Source organism: Callospermophilus lateralis, chromosome 8 (genome assembly GCF_048772815.1).
Source record: "Callospermophilus lateralis isolate mCalLat2 chromosome 8, mCalLat2.hap1, whole genome shotgun sequence".
Taxonomy (NCBI): Eukaryota; Metazoa; Chordata; class Mammalia; order Rodentia; family Sciuridae; genus Callospermophilus; species Callospermophilus lateralis.
Window position 1 is genome coordinate 37,115,611 of NC_135312.1, and position 13,328 is coordinate 37,128,938.

The window sequence follows — 13,328 nt, forward strand, 5'->3', positions numbered from 1 at the left end:
GAGAGCTCTGTGAGAGCACTGACTCACTCTGCATCAGAGGAAAATATTACTGTCAAGTTCCACAAGACCCTCTGAGAAATTCATCAGGGCTACAAACTACTGACCTTACCCTAAACCCATCTGCCTGCAGGCCAGCTGACTCAGGGTCTCCTGCCAGCCATCTGCACACACGTGGTGTTCCACTGCAGATCTGTGGACAGTCAGGAATGACGAGTTGACATTTTTAGAGAGGGTCACTGGTGGGGGGGAAAGACAGGAAATGCTAATTAAAAACATTTCTTTTTATGAAACCAAGTGATAACTTTATATGTCTTTGACTCAATTGAATACATTCATTCTTATTTATTTTGGTAAAGAACCATTTGTTAAATATCCTCCATGTGCACATCACTGATCTCAGTGTGATGAAAACTAAAACCTAATGCATCAGAACTGAAGACTTTCATGCAATAGGCGGGCAGTTCTTGACTTTTCCTTAGTGAGTTAGAAGATGGCCAGAGACATGGCCCGGATTTGCATATTCATTATAAGAAGCTAATTGTAACTCTTTACACTATTTCCTTAGGAGAAAGCACATGAGATTGCAAATGTGTGAAGGTGATGCTAATTGAGGACTAACATGTATGCAGTAATTCCTATACTGTAAAAGAGCAGTCTCTGTGCTTAATGAGCCACAGATCATTTATGTGACACTGTGCAACTGATCACAACACACATGAGACTTGTGATTGAACCAACTCACAAATGACACAAAGGACTGAAATGAGAGCCAGGTAAATGGAAGGAGAGATGAATGTGGAATGAAGGAATTAATCAGATAACTCAAGATTATGAAATGCCACATTGGTGGTACTGGTAGGAAATGCCTTAAATCCTAGCTAGTAAGGAACTAGTTGCAAGTCCCATTCAGATGTGGAGCAAGAACACAGAGCAGATGGAGAGACCACTATAATACCCTGTTCTGAGATGTATAAATTTATCATTATTAAGTATAAATCATTCAAGAATGAGAGGCTATCATTATTAAAGCTGAGTGACAATAAAATTTTTAAAAAATCTCTTCTAGGAAGTATATGGTTACAAAAATTGGAACCCAAAAGTTTTCACATGCAATATAGACATTTCAAATAGGAGTAATTTGGACAGAAACTTTCCGTGACTTGGAAATAACATCCATGCGTCACCACTGTCAGCTTTTATAACAGTAAAACAAAATAGATGAACTTGGTTAGTAAAACCCATGAAGTAATTTAGGATTCATTTAGCTGAAATGGCTGACAGGCACAAGAGTGTCCAACAGCTGTCCCAAACAAGCAGCTTACCACAGTCCCATTCATCTGAACTGTCCGAGCAGTCTGCTCCTCCGTCACACCACAGGTCACGGGACACGCACTCGTGGTTGGCACATTCCAGTTCATCATCTTGGCAAAATGCTGGTGGGGGTGGGGAGACAAGAAGTGAGAAGACTGAAACATTTTGGAAATAAATGTGACTGTCACTAACACGCACATACTCATTTGCCAGGAGGAACGTGGCAGGAAAAGAATATGTGCTCACTGGAGCCTGCCATCAGGTATTGAGGCAGAATAACAGAACTTGTGGCATCTCAGGGAATAGGGGTGAACTCATCCAAATAGAAATTCAGCAGAATTACTGTCTCCAAGAACCTAGATTCTCTAGTTGTAAGAATCAGACTGGGGTGGGGGAGAAGAGGGGAAGGTACCTGTAGCAACAGAAAGACCAAGGATTAAAGAACAGAGCAAGAGAGATGAGAGACTAAACCCACCACAGGAAGGAAACAAGCTCTGTTCACATAAATGGACATGTTTGGTTTTCTTTAAAAAAAAAAAAAAAAAAAAAAACCTACTATTAAATTACTCTCTCAGTCACACATAATTTTGGGGGGGAGGGGTTAATATTATAGTAAATCTCCTCGGTTTCCTACTTAGCATCCATTTCCTTTCTTCTTTTCTAAGGAAACCTGATTTTATTCAGGGCTCCACATCCATCATCCCCAGCTGACGGATCCTAATTAGTTTAAGGTGGGCATGGCATTTTTCTGAATTCAATGTTTTGTTTTCTAAGTACAACTAATACTCCAAATATGATCCCAAACAAAGGCCTTGGCTTACGGTTTTGTGGGTTATGCTTTGCAAGACAGCTTCTGCCCAAACCCTGCTGACCGGGCTTTGTGCCCCAGACTGGGACAGAGGTAGCCTGAGGAAACAACATCTTCTTCTGATTCGTTCCCCTGCTTGGAGCTCCTTTTTGGAATTCGGCTGTTTGCAGAACAAGTCTTTTCTCATCTACACAAATTCTGTTGACCTGAGTGAATCCTTTAGTGATATTCCAGAGATAAGAGCAAAATTCTATCTCCTTCCTACTGAGTATGATCAAGGGAGTTGGGCACGGGCCCAGGCTTTTGTGGCTGTTCACTAGTTAGCCTGAGAATCACAAAGTGCTAAACTCCCAATAGGGTCTCGAGAATTTACCCTACACTTCACTTTTACATGACAAGGAGTCATATTTAATACATATGATAACAAAAGATTATAAATATTTTCATTGTCCGTGTGAATTGGGCTTTCTGCAACTTGTTAGTAAAATATCTTAAGAGATAATGTTTCTGGTTCTGAAAATGATGTTTATTCATTCAGATATTAAAACAAAAATTTTAAAACACAAAAATTTAATAACCTCACCACTCAGGGATTATAATTGTCAATTTTTGTGACCTTCCAATCATTTTCTATATGTCAGCATATGTTCTTTCAAAATTCAGGGCAACAATTCACATAATATTGAAGCTTTTGTTTCATTCAACTACTATAAATATCCTCTAAAGGCCTTTTTGTGAATGGTTTGGTTCACAGCCTGGGGCACAAGAAGAAGATGATGGAACAATTAAGAGGTGAGGTCTAGTAGAATATCTTCTAGTTACTGGGAGTATGCCCATGAAAAATACAGTAGGATCCCAATTCCTTTCTTTTCCTCTCTTTTCACACCATCATGAGCCAAACAGATCTTCCCTGCTCATGCTGACATGAAATGCTGCCGCACCACAGGTCCAAGAAACAGTGAGTCTACCCAATCATGGACTTTAGTAACCTCCAAAACTCTGGGCCCAATTAAACCTTTCTTCTTTTTAAGTTGATTATATCAGATATTTTGTGACAGTAACGGAAAGCTTATCAATGTACATCAACTAAAGTTATGAAATGAACCCAGGAGAAACTATTCCTCTCTAATTTGTTTTAATGTTTGTCTATTATTTCATTACATGTTTTTATTTTATATCAACTATTTTTAGATATATCAGTGGTTATTAATTTTTCCATAATTTTACAAATAATGTTAGAATAATAACCTGTGTCTACATTTTACATGTCTGATTTCCTCTTGGCATGTATGATTTAAATAAGCTAAAAGATTTTGATACATTACTCCAAATTTCTAATTTGTACTCAAAGTAAAATGACTTGTGTTTACAATAAAAACATTGTGTTGACAAATTCCTGTTAGCACCTACAGCAGTTTTTTTCATCCATGTTATCAGGGCAGTCTGGGAAACCATCGCAGATCACTGTGTGTTTCAAACACTGTTTATTAGTTGGACATTCCCAAAGATCTCTCTCTTTACATCCTGGAGACAGAAGAAAAGGTTAGTTGCAATAGATGTACAGTTGAAAATGAGGATGAATTTGATCAAGCAATGTAGAAAAATTAAAAACACAATCACATTTTCTTTCTTCTTAAAAAGTTTCAACACCTATGTATACCCTGAAAATCATAATTTTGAGAGTAGAAGCACCCAATAGTCCTTATCCTGCACCATAAAGCTCTCCTAACAGAAGAACAAAATCAACATATGGGAAACGAGGAAAAAAATGAAAAAGCAACTACTCATTAACATTCACATGTAGCTGCTCCTTTTGCTTTCTGAATCAATTTGCCAATACATAAGACTTCTCTACAAAAAATGACAAGTTGTGCTTTAAAGCAAGTATGCCAAAGCCTAGAGATCCAAATGCATGTGATCTTAAGATGTAATTTCACTTTACAATTTGAGAGGATATCTGTAAATTTAGCAAAACACTTTCTTCCCATGCTAAATATCTACAAAACTATTTTAAGAGCCAGGTGCAAAAGGAAATACTTTACAGAAGTCAGAGATCTAAGGTTGGAAACTTTATCAATCAATATGAGAAATGAACATGATTGGACAAGAGCAAGGCCCTATGTTCCTAATTTGAGCTGCAATTTGCATATGCAATAAAAAACATTTATGATGGACTTCGTAAATGCCATTTGACTCAAATGAAGTGCATTTCATGTTTGTTGAAACATGCCAAGTGTCTAATGTGTTTGTCACTCCAGTCAGATTCATGGTCCTCACCTGGTTGTGAGGGGCATGAAGGAAGAGACAGCACAGCACTTAGCTTTTAAGCACCCTTCATGCTCCTGCCTGAATAGCAGCTAGCATGTGTTAGGCCCTTAACACATTTGTAAGTGGAATTTATGTAGTGAACACCAAGACTGTGGTTCCCAGGAGATTATAATTTATTTAAAGGTGAGTGGAATACAAAGTAGTGATCAAATAAGGAGTCTCTTCCAAAATGTTATTGTCATCTGACTTTGTACAAATATATGGGGAAAAATTGTAGATGATTGATTGGGTTTCTTTGAATCAGCTTTGAGAAAAAAAAATCTGTTGCTTTTTTTTTTGAAAAATTCAATTCTTACCACAACATCACCATAGATTAAGTGTTAGAAAAGTGCTAAAGAAATGCAAAGTAAAATTAATTTGTAACACATCGAAGATTTTATAACTGAATTAAATAAGTATTGTTTCAAGGGGAAAATTTAATAATGCTGTTAGAATTTGGGAGAAAGCTGTAAATTCATGAAGAGTTAAACATCATATTACTCAGGAAAGCTTTATCATTTAACTGCCTTCAATATCCCAATGGATAGAATGAATCAGAAAAATGTGAATTTGGTATGCAACCTCGTTTCCCAGTTTCTCTGGGGCTGGTGTCTGCATTACCAAATGGTATGCCTATGCACACCTTAAAACAAACAGAAAAGGGGAACTGAATGACTTGCTAATAGTCCTCCTTTGGGTCTCTGTCAATCCAATTTCCTTATTAATTGTAAGTGGTTTATCCTCCCAACCTGCTGCAAGACCATGTAAGGGCATGCATATGTCCCAAAGGGGCACATAAAATATCTACTGTAAGTTGCTTTGAAATATTAACTGACAATTTTCTCTTAAATTGGTACATTTACAACAATTAATTTAACACCAATGTGTTAATTTCTTACCTATCTTAATTTTTTTCTTGATTAGTTCTCCATAGTATTTTTGAATATTTAATAGAGATCAGCCTATTTTAGAATTTTGGTATACCTTTAATTATTTGATTAACGTATTGATGAAAACTTACTATTAGCTAGAAACCTGATAGTTTAGGATCAATTAAACCTATCCTATACTATAGTACTTTTTTGTATAACATATTCCAGAATGCAAACTTTTTAGTCACGTGAAAGCTATCTGCCAAGAAATGCAAAAAAAAAAAAAAAAAACAACAGCTTTTGCATTTCTCAAATATTTAATTTCCCTGCTGAAAATGTGGGTCTAGCCACTCCAGTAGAATACCATGCAACCTCTGTGAACTCTCTAAGATAACCCATTTTGAAGTGCATCTTAGCATAGGACAACTCATCAAAGTCATTTTAAGCAAACAAATTTAATGCATTCTCAATAAATGCATATAAATGATATTCAAATAATTTTGATTTATTTTTTAAAGAAAGACACAACAAGGAAACACAGTAAGTTATCAAAATACTATATGTTCCTCCATAGTAAAAATTAGCCTTGGCTGTTGCACTGTCATTCTGACAGCTGTAATTTTCTAGAAGATATACTTGTCCATATTTATGGTAGCCGTTAGGATTTCTATTGACTGTTTGTGACATTTGGTGAAACAAGAAAGTCTGAAGAAATTTCATTTAGGGAAGCAAGGCAATATTTCATACCTCAAAGGCCAGAAGAATGAAATGATCTAAAAAGATGTATTGCCTTATGTGCTTTCAATGAAAAAAGTGTCAGTTTTATTCAGGGGCATGACAAGCTAAATAATCATAACACAACCAGTCTTTGGATAGCCCTTCAATCATTTGCTTTATTCTAGAATACTGTTTACTAAAAGTACTGCCTGCTTTCTATTCCCTGGCCCATTCTGAGCTTATAAGTACCAAAGTTTACAGGGAAATAAAGTAAGAATTAGCTCCACTCAAACTACCATTGGCATTTCTCACCTTTCCATTGGTGATTTTGGAGCTCAATGGTAGAAACATCAAGAAGAGTTTTATCCTTTGCTGACAGAGACAAAGTAAGAGAGGGCATGGAAATGAACCCCTATTAAATTTGAACATTGGAGATTCAACTCTGTCTTCATGCGTCTAGATGCAACTTAGGAAATACACACAAAAATACTATTATTTTGGCAGAAAACTATATAACCTCTTCTTTATAATTTAATTACAAAAATGATTCCTTATATCTGTGAACGGTTTCTTCTTTTACTAAGTATTTGCACATATACCACTAAGGTTATAAATAGAAGTGTAATTTAGAGAAACTCAAGAGGTTACAGGGAAAACACATCAATCTATGCTCTGCTGTTTAATAATAAAAGAAGCAGACACATTAGCATTTGATCCTGGTCATGATTCAATGCTGTACGTGAAAGTTATGTTCTTCAACGCAGCCCTTTCCTAAGCTCACATACATACCACAGTTTTCTTCATCGCTGTCATCGTCACAATCAGCCTGGCCATCACATCTTCTGGAAGCCAGAACACATCTTCCTGAGTGGCATTTAAAGTGACTCGGTGAACATTCTGTTAAAAACAATATTACTCTCAATGAACAGAAACTCCAAAAACTTCAGCTAAATGATCTATTTACATGTGGCATGTCATTGAGCAGCTATTACTGAAGACAGGAAAGCCCTCAAAAGCTAAAACATCTGAGGTTTACTAGGTTCTCTTCTGTCTGGTAATCAGCATCTTTCTCCTTCATCCTTATTGTCATCTTTTTGGATCAGCAACTTAGTGTTCAAGCTTTCCAGTGATGAATTATCTTTTTAAATGCACCACCTAGCAGTGGCCAGAGCCAAAGTACCATGTGCAATTAGCACTCATGACTACTCAGCTGCCTTCAGGATATCAAAATCACCTCCACATCCCAATATTTCCCCATGGTGGACTGGTTCTCAATAACACTTCTCCATTTAGTAATCCTATATTGCCAAGGCCCCTAAATGCTCTGAGCATGAAGGAACCAAGGTTTCATGTTCACCTTTACTGCCAGGACTCCAGCTCAGAAGTAGTAACCATATACAATCAGCTCTTCAAGTGAAGTATGGTCAAAAGGGCAAACAGCTGAAAATTTGAACTCATCTCTGAGTTTATATTTATTTCTTAAAGTGATTTATTTTTAAAATGATGACAATGTCTAACAGATATACACCAAAGTCAACAATGAAATCAAGTCCTATGCGCTTGACTCGCTACTAAATAGAAAAGCAACAACACCACCCCCCTCAAAACAGAAAGACTTCAAAAGGTAGCTGATGTGTGCATTCCTGGTAGACGCCCCACTGTAACTAATTTAAAAATTAACCTTCCACATCCTCATCAGGCATTAGGCAGGTTTGATTGTCTGCGTTTTCCTCTGGAAATTGATTGCAATCTGTGTCTTCAGGCCACTGTAAGCCCACGATCCCAAGAACAGACTCACAGCGTTCTTTGGAGTGTTCACACAGTACTCTAAAACAGCAAGAAAGTCAGAATGTCAGAGGCAGATGGGACAGATGTTAGGAATGTATGAAGGATTGTAATTCTACCAAGTGAGAGTCTGGGTCTATATGTAAGGAGTAATGTATGCAAATATAGAGACATGCACATACATAGAGGTATTTAGGAAACTAAAGTTGAGAAATAGCTCTACAAATAGAATATGTTCCAGCAATATACTTTCACCAAAAGAAATTTCATTTTAAAAAGAGAAACAAGGATTTTTCCCAGATGCAGATTTTCTTCTCTAGTTGGCCTTTCCCATTGTCTCTTTGGTCTTTCAAGAAGACAAGTTCTCCACTCCTTTACACCAAGCAGGTTGAGTCCACTTTGGGTAGTCTGCTGCCAAGAGTCTACACAACATTCCCATCCTCTGAGGTCTGTCCCTCCAATGACCAGCTAGGGAGTCACCTCATGGGCCACTCTGGCTTACCTAAGGCATTGCCTCCCTTATTTCAGTTTCAACAATTTGTTGAAAAACTTGGTAGCTGTCCCAAACTTATCTACATTGACATTAAGTTGGTTAAAATGAAACTTTTTTGTTTTTGTTTTTTGTGTGTGTGTTTGGGGGAGGGGCGGGGGGTAACTGGGGGTTGTACTCAGGGGCACTCAACAACTGGACCATATCCCCGGCCCTATTCTGTATTTTACTTGGAGACAGGGTCTTACTGAGTTGCTTAGCGCCTTGCTTTTGCTGAGGCTGGCTTTGAACTAGTAATCCTCCTGCCTCAGCCTCCTGAGCTGCTGGGATTACAGGCATGCCCCACCATGCCCAGTGAAACTGTTTTTTTAAAGAAAAATTACACTAAGAATGTGCACAAGCCAGGCACAGTGATGAATGCCTATAATCCCAGCTACTCAGGAGGAACTGTGCTGGGTGCTTTTGTGTATGTTATCTCATTTATGCCTGGGATATATTTAACTTTAGGCATCAACATGTCTCAAAGGAGGTTTCCTTACCTTCTGGGGATATGGGGGGTGGGAGGTGTTTTTGCTTCATTACTCAAAAATTAGTTACATAGTTAGAAAAAAGTAGGCATAACCAGAAAGACACTAGGCAGATTTATTTTCTTTTAAATACATTCTTACTTCTCAAGAAAATCAAACTTTAAACTACAGGTTGAGCATCCCTAAATCAGAAGTCTAAAATCTGAAATGCTCCAAAATCCAAATTGGAACATTTCAGATTCTGGATTTTCAGTTTTTACGGATGTTCAACCAATAAAGTTTATGCAAATATTCTGATCTCAAGCATTTTGGACAAAAGATATACAATCTGTATAACTAATCTCAACCAGTTTCTCCTTTTTTTTTAGATGAATCAGGACATATATTACAGAAAGATCAGTTCCAGTGTCTTGCCAGAAACTGCTGGGGAAAGTTTAGCAATCAAATGAGGAAGATTCACAGAAACTCTATCTAGGTGTAAGTCCACACAAGCAAAGCATAACTCAGTTTGGCTTCAGAATTCGGGATGAGAATGAAGCCACAGCATTCTAATATTCGGTTTGCAAAAATGGGAAGTTCAATAGTGCTCAATAACTGTCTGTTGGACTAAATAGTTCTATTTCAGATTTACAACAAATGTATATATCAATGGCTGCTGCTATTTTAAGTTAACCACAGATTCCTAACTTACACAGAAAACTGCATAGACCCTGACTCTACCACTTCAATTTTTTTCTAAAAAATGGAAATCACTGAGTATGCAGCACCACAATTCCAGAGAGTGCTGTTCTCATCATAACCTGCATGGTGCTCAGTCATAGGCAGCAATCCTCACATTTCACACCTCACTCAAAAGACTATTGTGAACAAGAGACAGCATAATGACCCTCAAGTATCTAGCATACTGTCATGACTACAATGTTCAATATATTTTTAGACAAATGACTTAAAAGTTAAATGTTAATATTAAGAAACAGTCTTGGCAACATCAACTAAGTATTGCTCATGAACTTCTTAGCATATTCTCTTGTCATAATATTTAAAATTTTATAAACAAATATCAAAATATAAAATTTATGCTGCTAGCCACTGAAGATGAAAGATATATGAGTAAAATCTAAGAAACAGAATAAAAGCATCCAGAAGAAGTTCACCAAAATGTTAACTGAATAATTCCTCAGAAACAGTCTCATCTTAGTCATTGTAATTTCAAATTCAAACCCTGAAATTATAAAATTATATATGGAGATAATTTATATTCACAGCAAAGAATTTGCATTTAGAAAAAATTTTATGTACATATAAAAAAACAAAGACTATGTTAGCTATAATTAAAAATAATTATTCACTATTACAATTGACCTTACTTAGCAAAAGTAGAATGAGATTTACAAATGGCTTTTCAATATAAAGTTGCTATCTATTCTATTGGTGATACTTGAAAAGACAACTTGACAGAAATTTTCAGAATTATTTTTGCACAAGCTGATATTTTTACTCTCCTCGTTTTGTATGATTTAACAAGTACCCCAAGTCATTTTGTAATTTTATTGTTTCCTGTTCTGACTCTATAGATGGCCCTATTTTGTCATCCATTTGGTATTTAGTATTTAATTTATGGTTTTCCCATCTGTCTACTATATTGATATTATTGCCTTTTCTTGAAGTTCTAAGTGACTTCTGATTCTAACATATGGTTTGTGTAGTTACCACTCATGTTTTGGCAGGCACATCTGCATAGTCACTCTTAATGGGAAACAGCACTGTGATAGTCGTCTTGTATGGGCACATTCTTGTACTACAATCTCTAACCCGTGGCATGGAGGACAAACAACACCTTCACTAAACAACTGTGCTCCTGTGCTGTCATCATAGCTATCTCATCACAGGGCTCACGACCCATCAGAGGACTTTCTGTTTATGCATTTTCATTTAATCTCACAACAACTGAACCCATTACCTTAGTATTTCACCAGGTACAGGAACCGAGGCAGAGAGCCTGAAGAATTTGCCTTAAGGCTCCACTCCAGCTAGGGATCTAGAACTTGAATGCAAACAGTGCACTCCAGAGCAATACTTCTGATCTCCAGGTTATCACTCATGCACAAAGTCCAAGCCACACTCTCAGTTTCTGTCCCTTACTTTACTTCATTCAGAGAAGCAGAAAAATGTCAGTGATGTCCATCCCTATCCAAGCTGTGAGGCTGGTGTTCTGTCTCCCTGTGTAATATCTCTCACTTTTGAGTGCTATCAGAATGCAGCATTTTAAACACATCAATGTTGGCAGAGAAAAGAGACACATATGCCTCCTTTCTCTGCTAACTACAGTTTTTAAAAATGCTTCTTGACCCACTCCAGTGAAATGTGTGTGGTTGTATTCATTCAAGTGCATGACCTATCATCAAAGGCCGTGCACAAACTCCTCGCTTCCCTGGCTTCTCTGGAGTCATGGATTCTTACTCACATACTCATTTTACCATTCCTACTACTTTACTTTTTAAATATATCATTTGTTAAATCCAGAGACTTTTAGCGATATTTATTTTGTCTGAACTTGACGACATCTTCTTTCTGTTAGATCTTCTGGAAATAAAATTAGGATACTTATTGAAGAACCCATCATATTACCTGCAGGGGGGGATGCGCTGGCCTGTGTTCACATCACACTTTGGTACCAAAATGGTACAAGCAAAGAACATGAGGTATTTGTAACAGTTGGTTTGAACCAGTGCTGGAAAGAGCGAGGACTCCCAGCTGATGGATGCTTCCTTTTGAGTCTGGTGGCCAAGATAATTTGGATAATTTGTATGGTTGTAGGGCAAATTCATGCAGAGTTCCAGGGTAATGGGTTCACACTGACCTAACAAAAAAACACACATACAAATAGTCGTTTTTAGATTTTATTTGTAAAAGCAACTCCTTTAAACTTAACAAATTTAAAGTCTATTTTACTCTTTCTTTACAGCAGCAAAGATCAGAATGCAAGTGGAGTATGACATTTTTCTGCAGATATCAAAAAATAAATAAGTCAGTTAATGAAGCATCAAGGTGAACCAAGGAGGGTTTCTGCCTTTGTAGCTGCTAGCACAGAGCCCGGCACGTACGTATTAGAAAGTGTCTTATTTTTCTCCTTGATTTGACTCATCTGAATATGACTCTATGATTCTTTTTATTCACTCCAGTTCACCTTCTGATTTATTTTTCGTTTCTTCTAAAATAGAACGGTTCAAAAAAAAATCTATGAGTTTGATTAAATAGGCAATTAAGACAACTTCTGTCTGCATACTTTATTGTTGATCATCAAATGTAAATAAAAGGCTACAACTTTTCAGGGCAAGAGGAGGCTGAGATGTGTTGGATTCTTCTTGCCAACCAGGAAAAAAAAAAATCCACCACTTTAGCTTAGAACCCAAGGTTATTTCACTCTTCAGCTGCAGCCTACTTTTCCAGCCTATGGAAACAGATCTCTATTGCACCACCAACACATCTCTGCTGCAGTGAACTCTGTTCCCCTGTGACACTGGTATTTTAAGATTTGCATATCTACGCACATACTGTTTGTTCCATTCCTTCCTTGACATATTGCAATCATCCCCTCAGATGGGGTCATGCTTCTAGCTACCATGTGCATATGGCATCTGCTGTCTAGAATGATCCTCTTCCATCCTCCCCACTGAGCTAACTCCTCCTTGGCTTGGAAGACTCAAAACAAACACCTCTTCCAAGCCTTCCTGGCCAATACTCCTCCTCTCCTACCCCCAGAATGAGTCTCTTCTGAGTGCCACAGCATCTTAGGCATATTCCTGTCAAACAGCATTGCACTCTGCTTTACTCTGTATTTAACTTCCTCTCCCATGCAATTCTGAGATATTTGAGAAATAAGACTTTATTTTGATCTCAGAGACAGTATCTAGTACAGTATCAGAAAGGAGGACAGAGAACAGGAGATAAAAGGTGTCGGGAACTATTCGAGGTATTATAAATACAAAAATAATGGTAAATAATGTTCTGAACATTTAGGAATTCCACAAACTTGGTAGGAAAAAGGACACATGTGCTGGTAGCTGCAGAGTGATGTGTACAGGCTACGATAGTTTGTCATAGACCGAATGCTTGTGTCTCCCTCATGTCTAAATTCACACGTTGAAAGCCTAACCCTCCATGTGACAGTATTAGGGGGGCCTTGGGGGAGGCAATTGGGTTTAGATGATGTCTAAATGAAGGTGGAACACATGATGGGATTAGTGTCTCATAAGAAGAAGAAACTAGAACTGTTGCTCTCTATCAAGTGAGGATATAAGCAAGAAGGCCATCATCTGCAAACCAGGAAGCAGGCCCTCACCAGAGACCAGATCTGCCAGCATCTTGATCTTGGACTTTCAGCCTCCAGAACTGTAAGACACGAATGTTTGTTGTTCACACCACCTGGCCTCTGGTATTTTGTCATGGCAGCCTAAGCTTACTAAGACAGTGGTTATGAAAAAAACAATGAGCCCAAAGGGATTCAAAGA

The 13,328-nt window shown here is 37.5% G+C and overlaps 1 protein-coding gene across 1 annotated transcript in view; it reads right to left on the minus strand.

Moving 5' to 3' along the window:
• Positions 1-1,077: 1,077 nt before the first annotated feature.
• Corin (corin, serine peptidase) overlaps positions 1,078-13,328 on the minus strand; it is a 127,792-nt gene continuing 115,541 nt past the window's right edge. Inside the window, 5 exon segments of the mRNA XM_076864658.2 lie at positions 1,078-1,433; positions 3,530-3,643; positions 6,805-6,912; positions 7,697-7,842; positions 11,446-11,677. Coding sequence (XP_076720773.2) covers positions 1,078-1,433; positions 3,530-3,643; positions 6,805-6,912; positions 7,697-7,842; positions 11,446-11,677 — 956 coding nt within the window.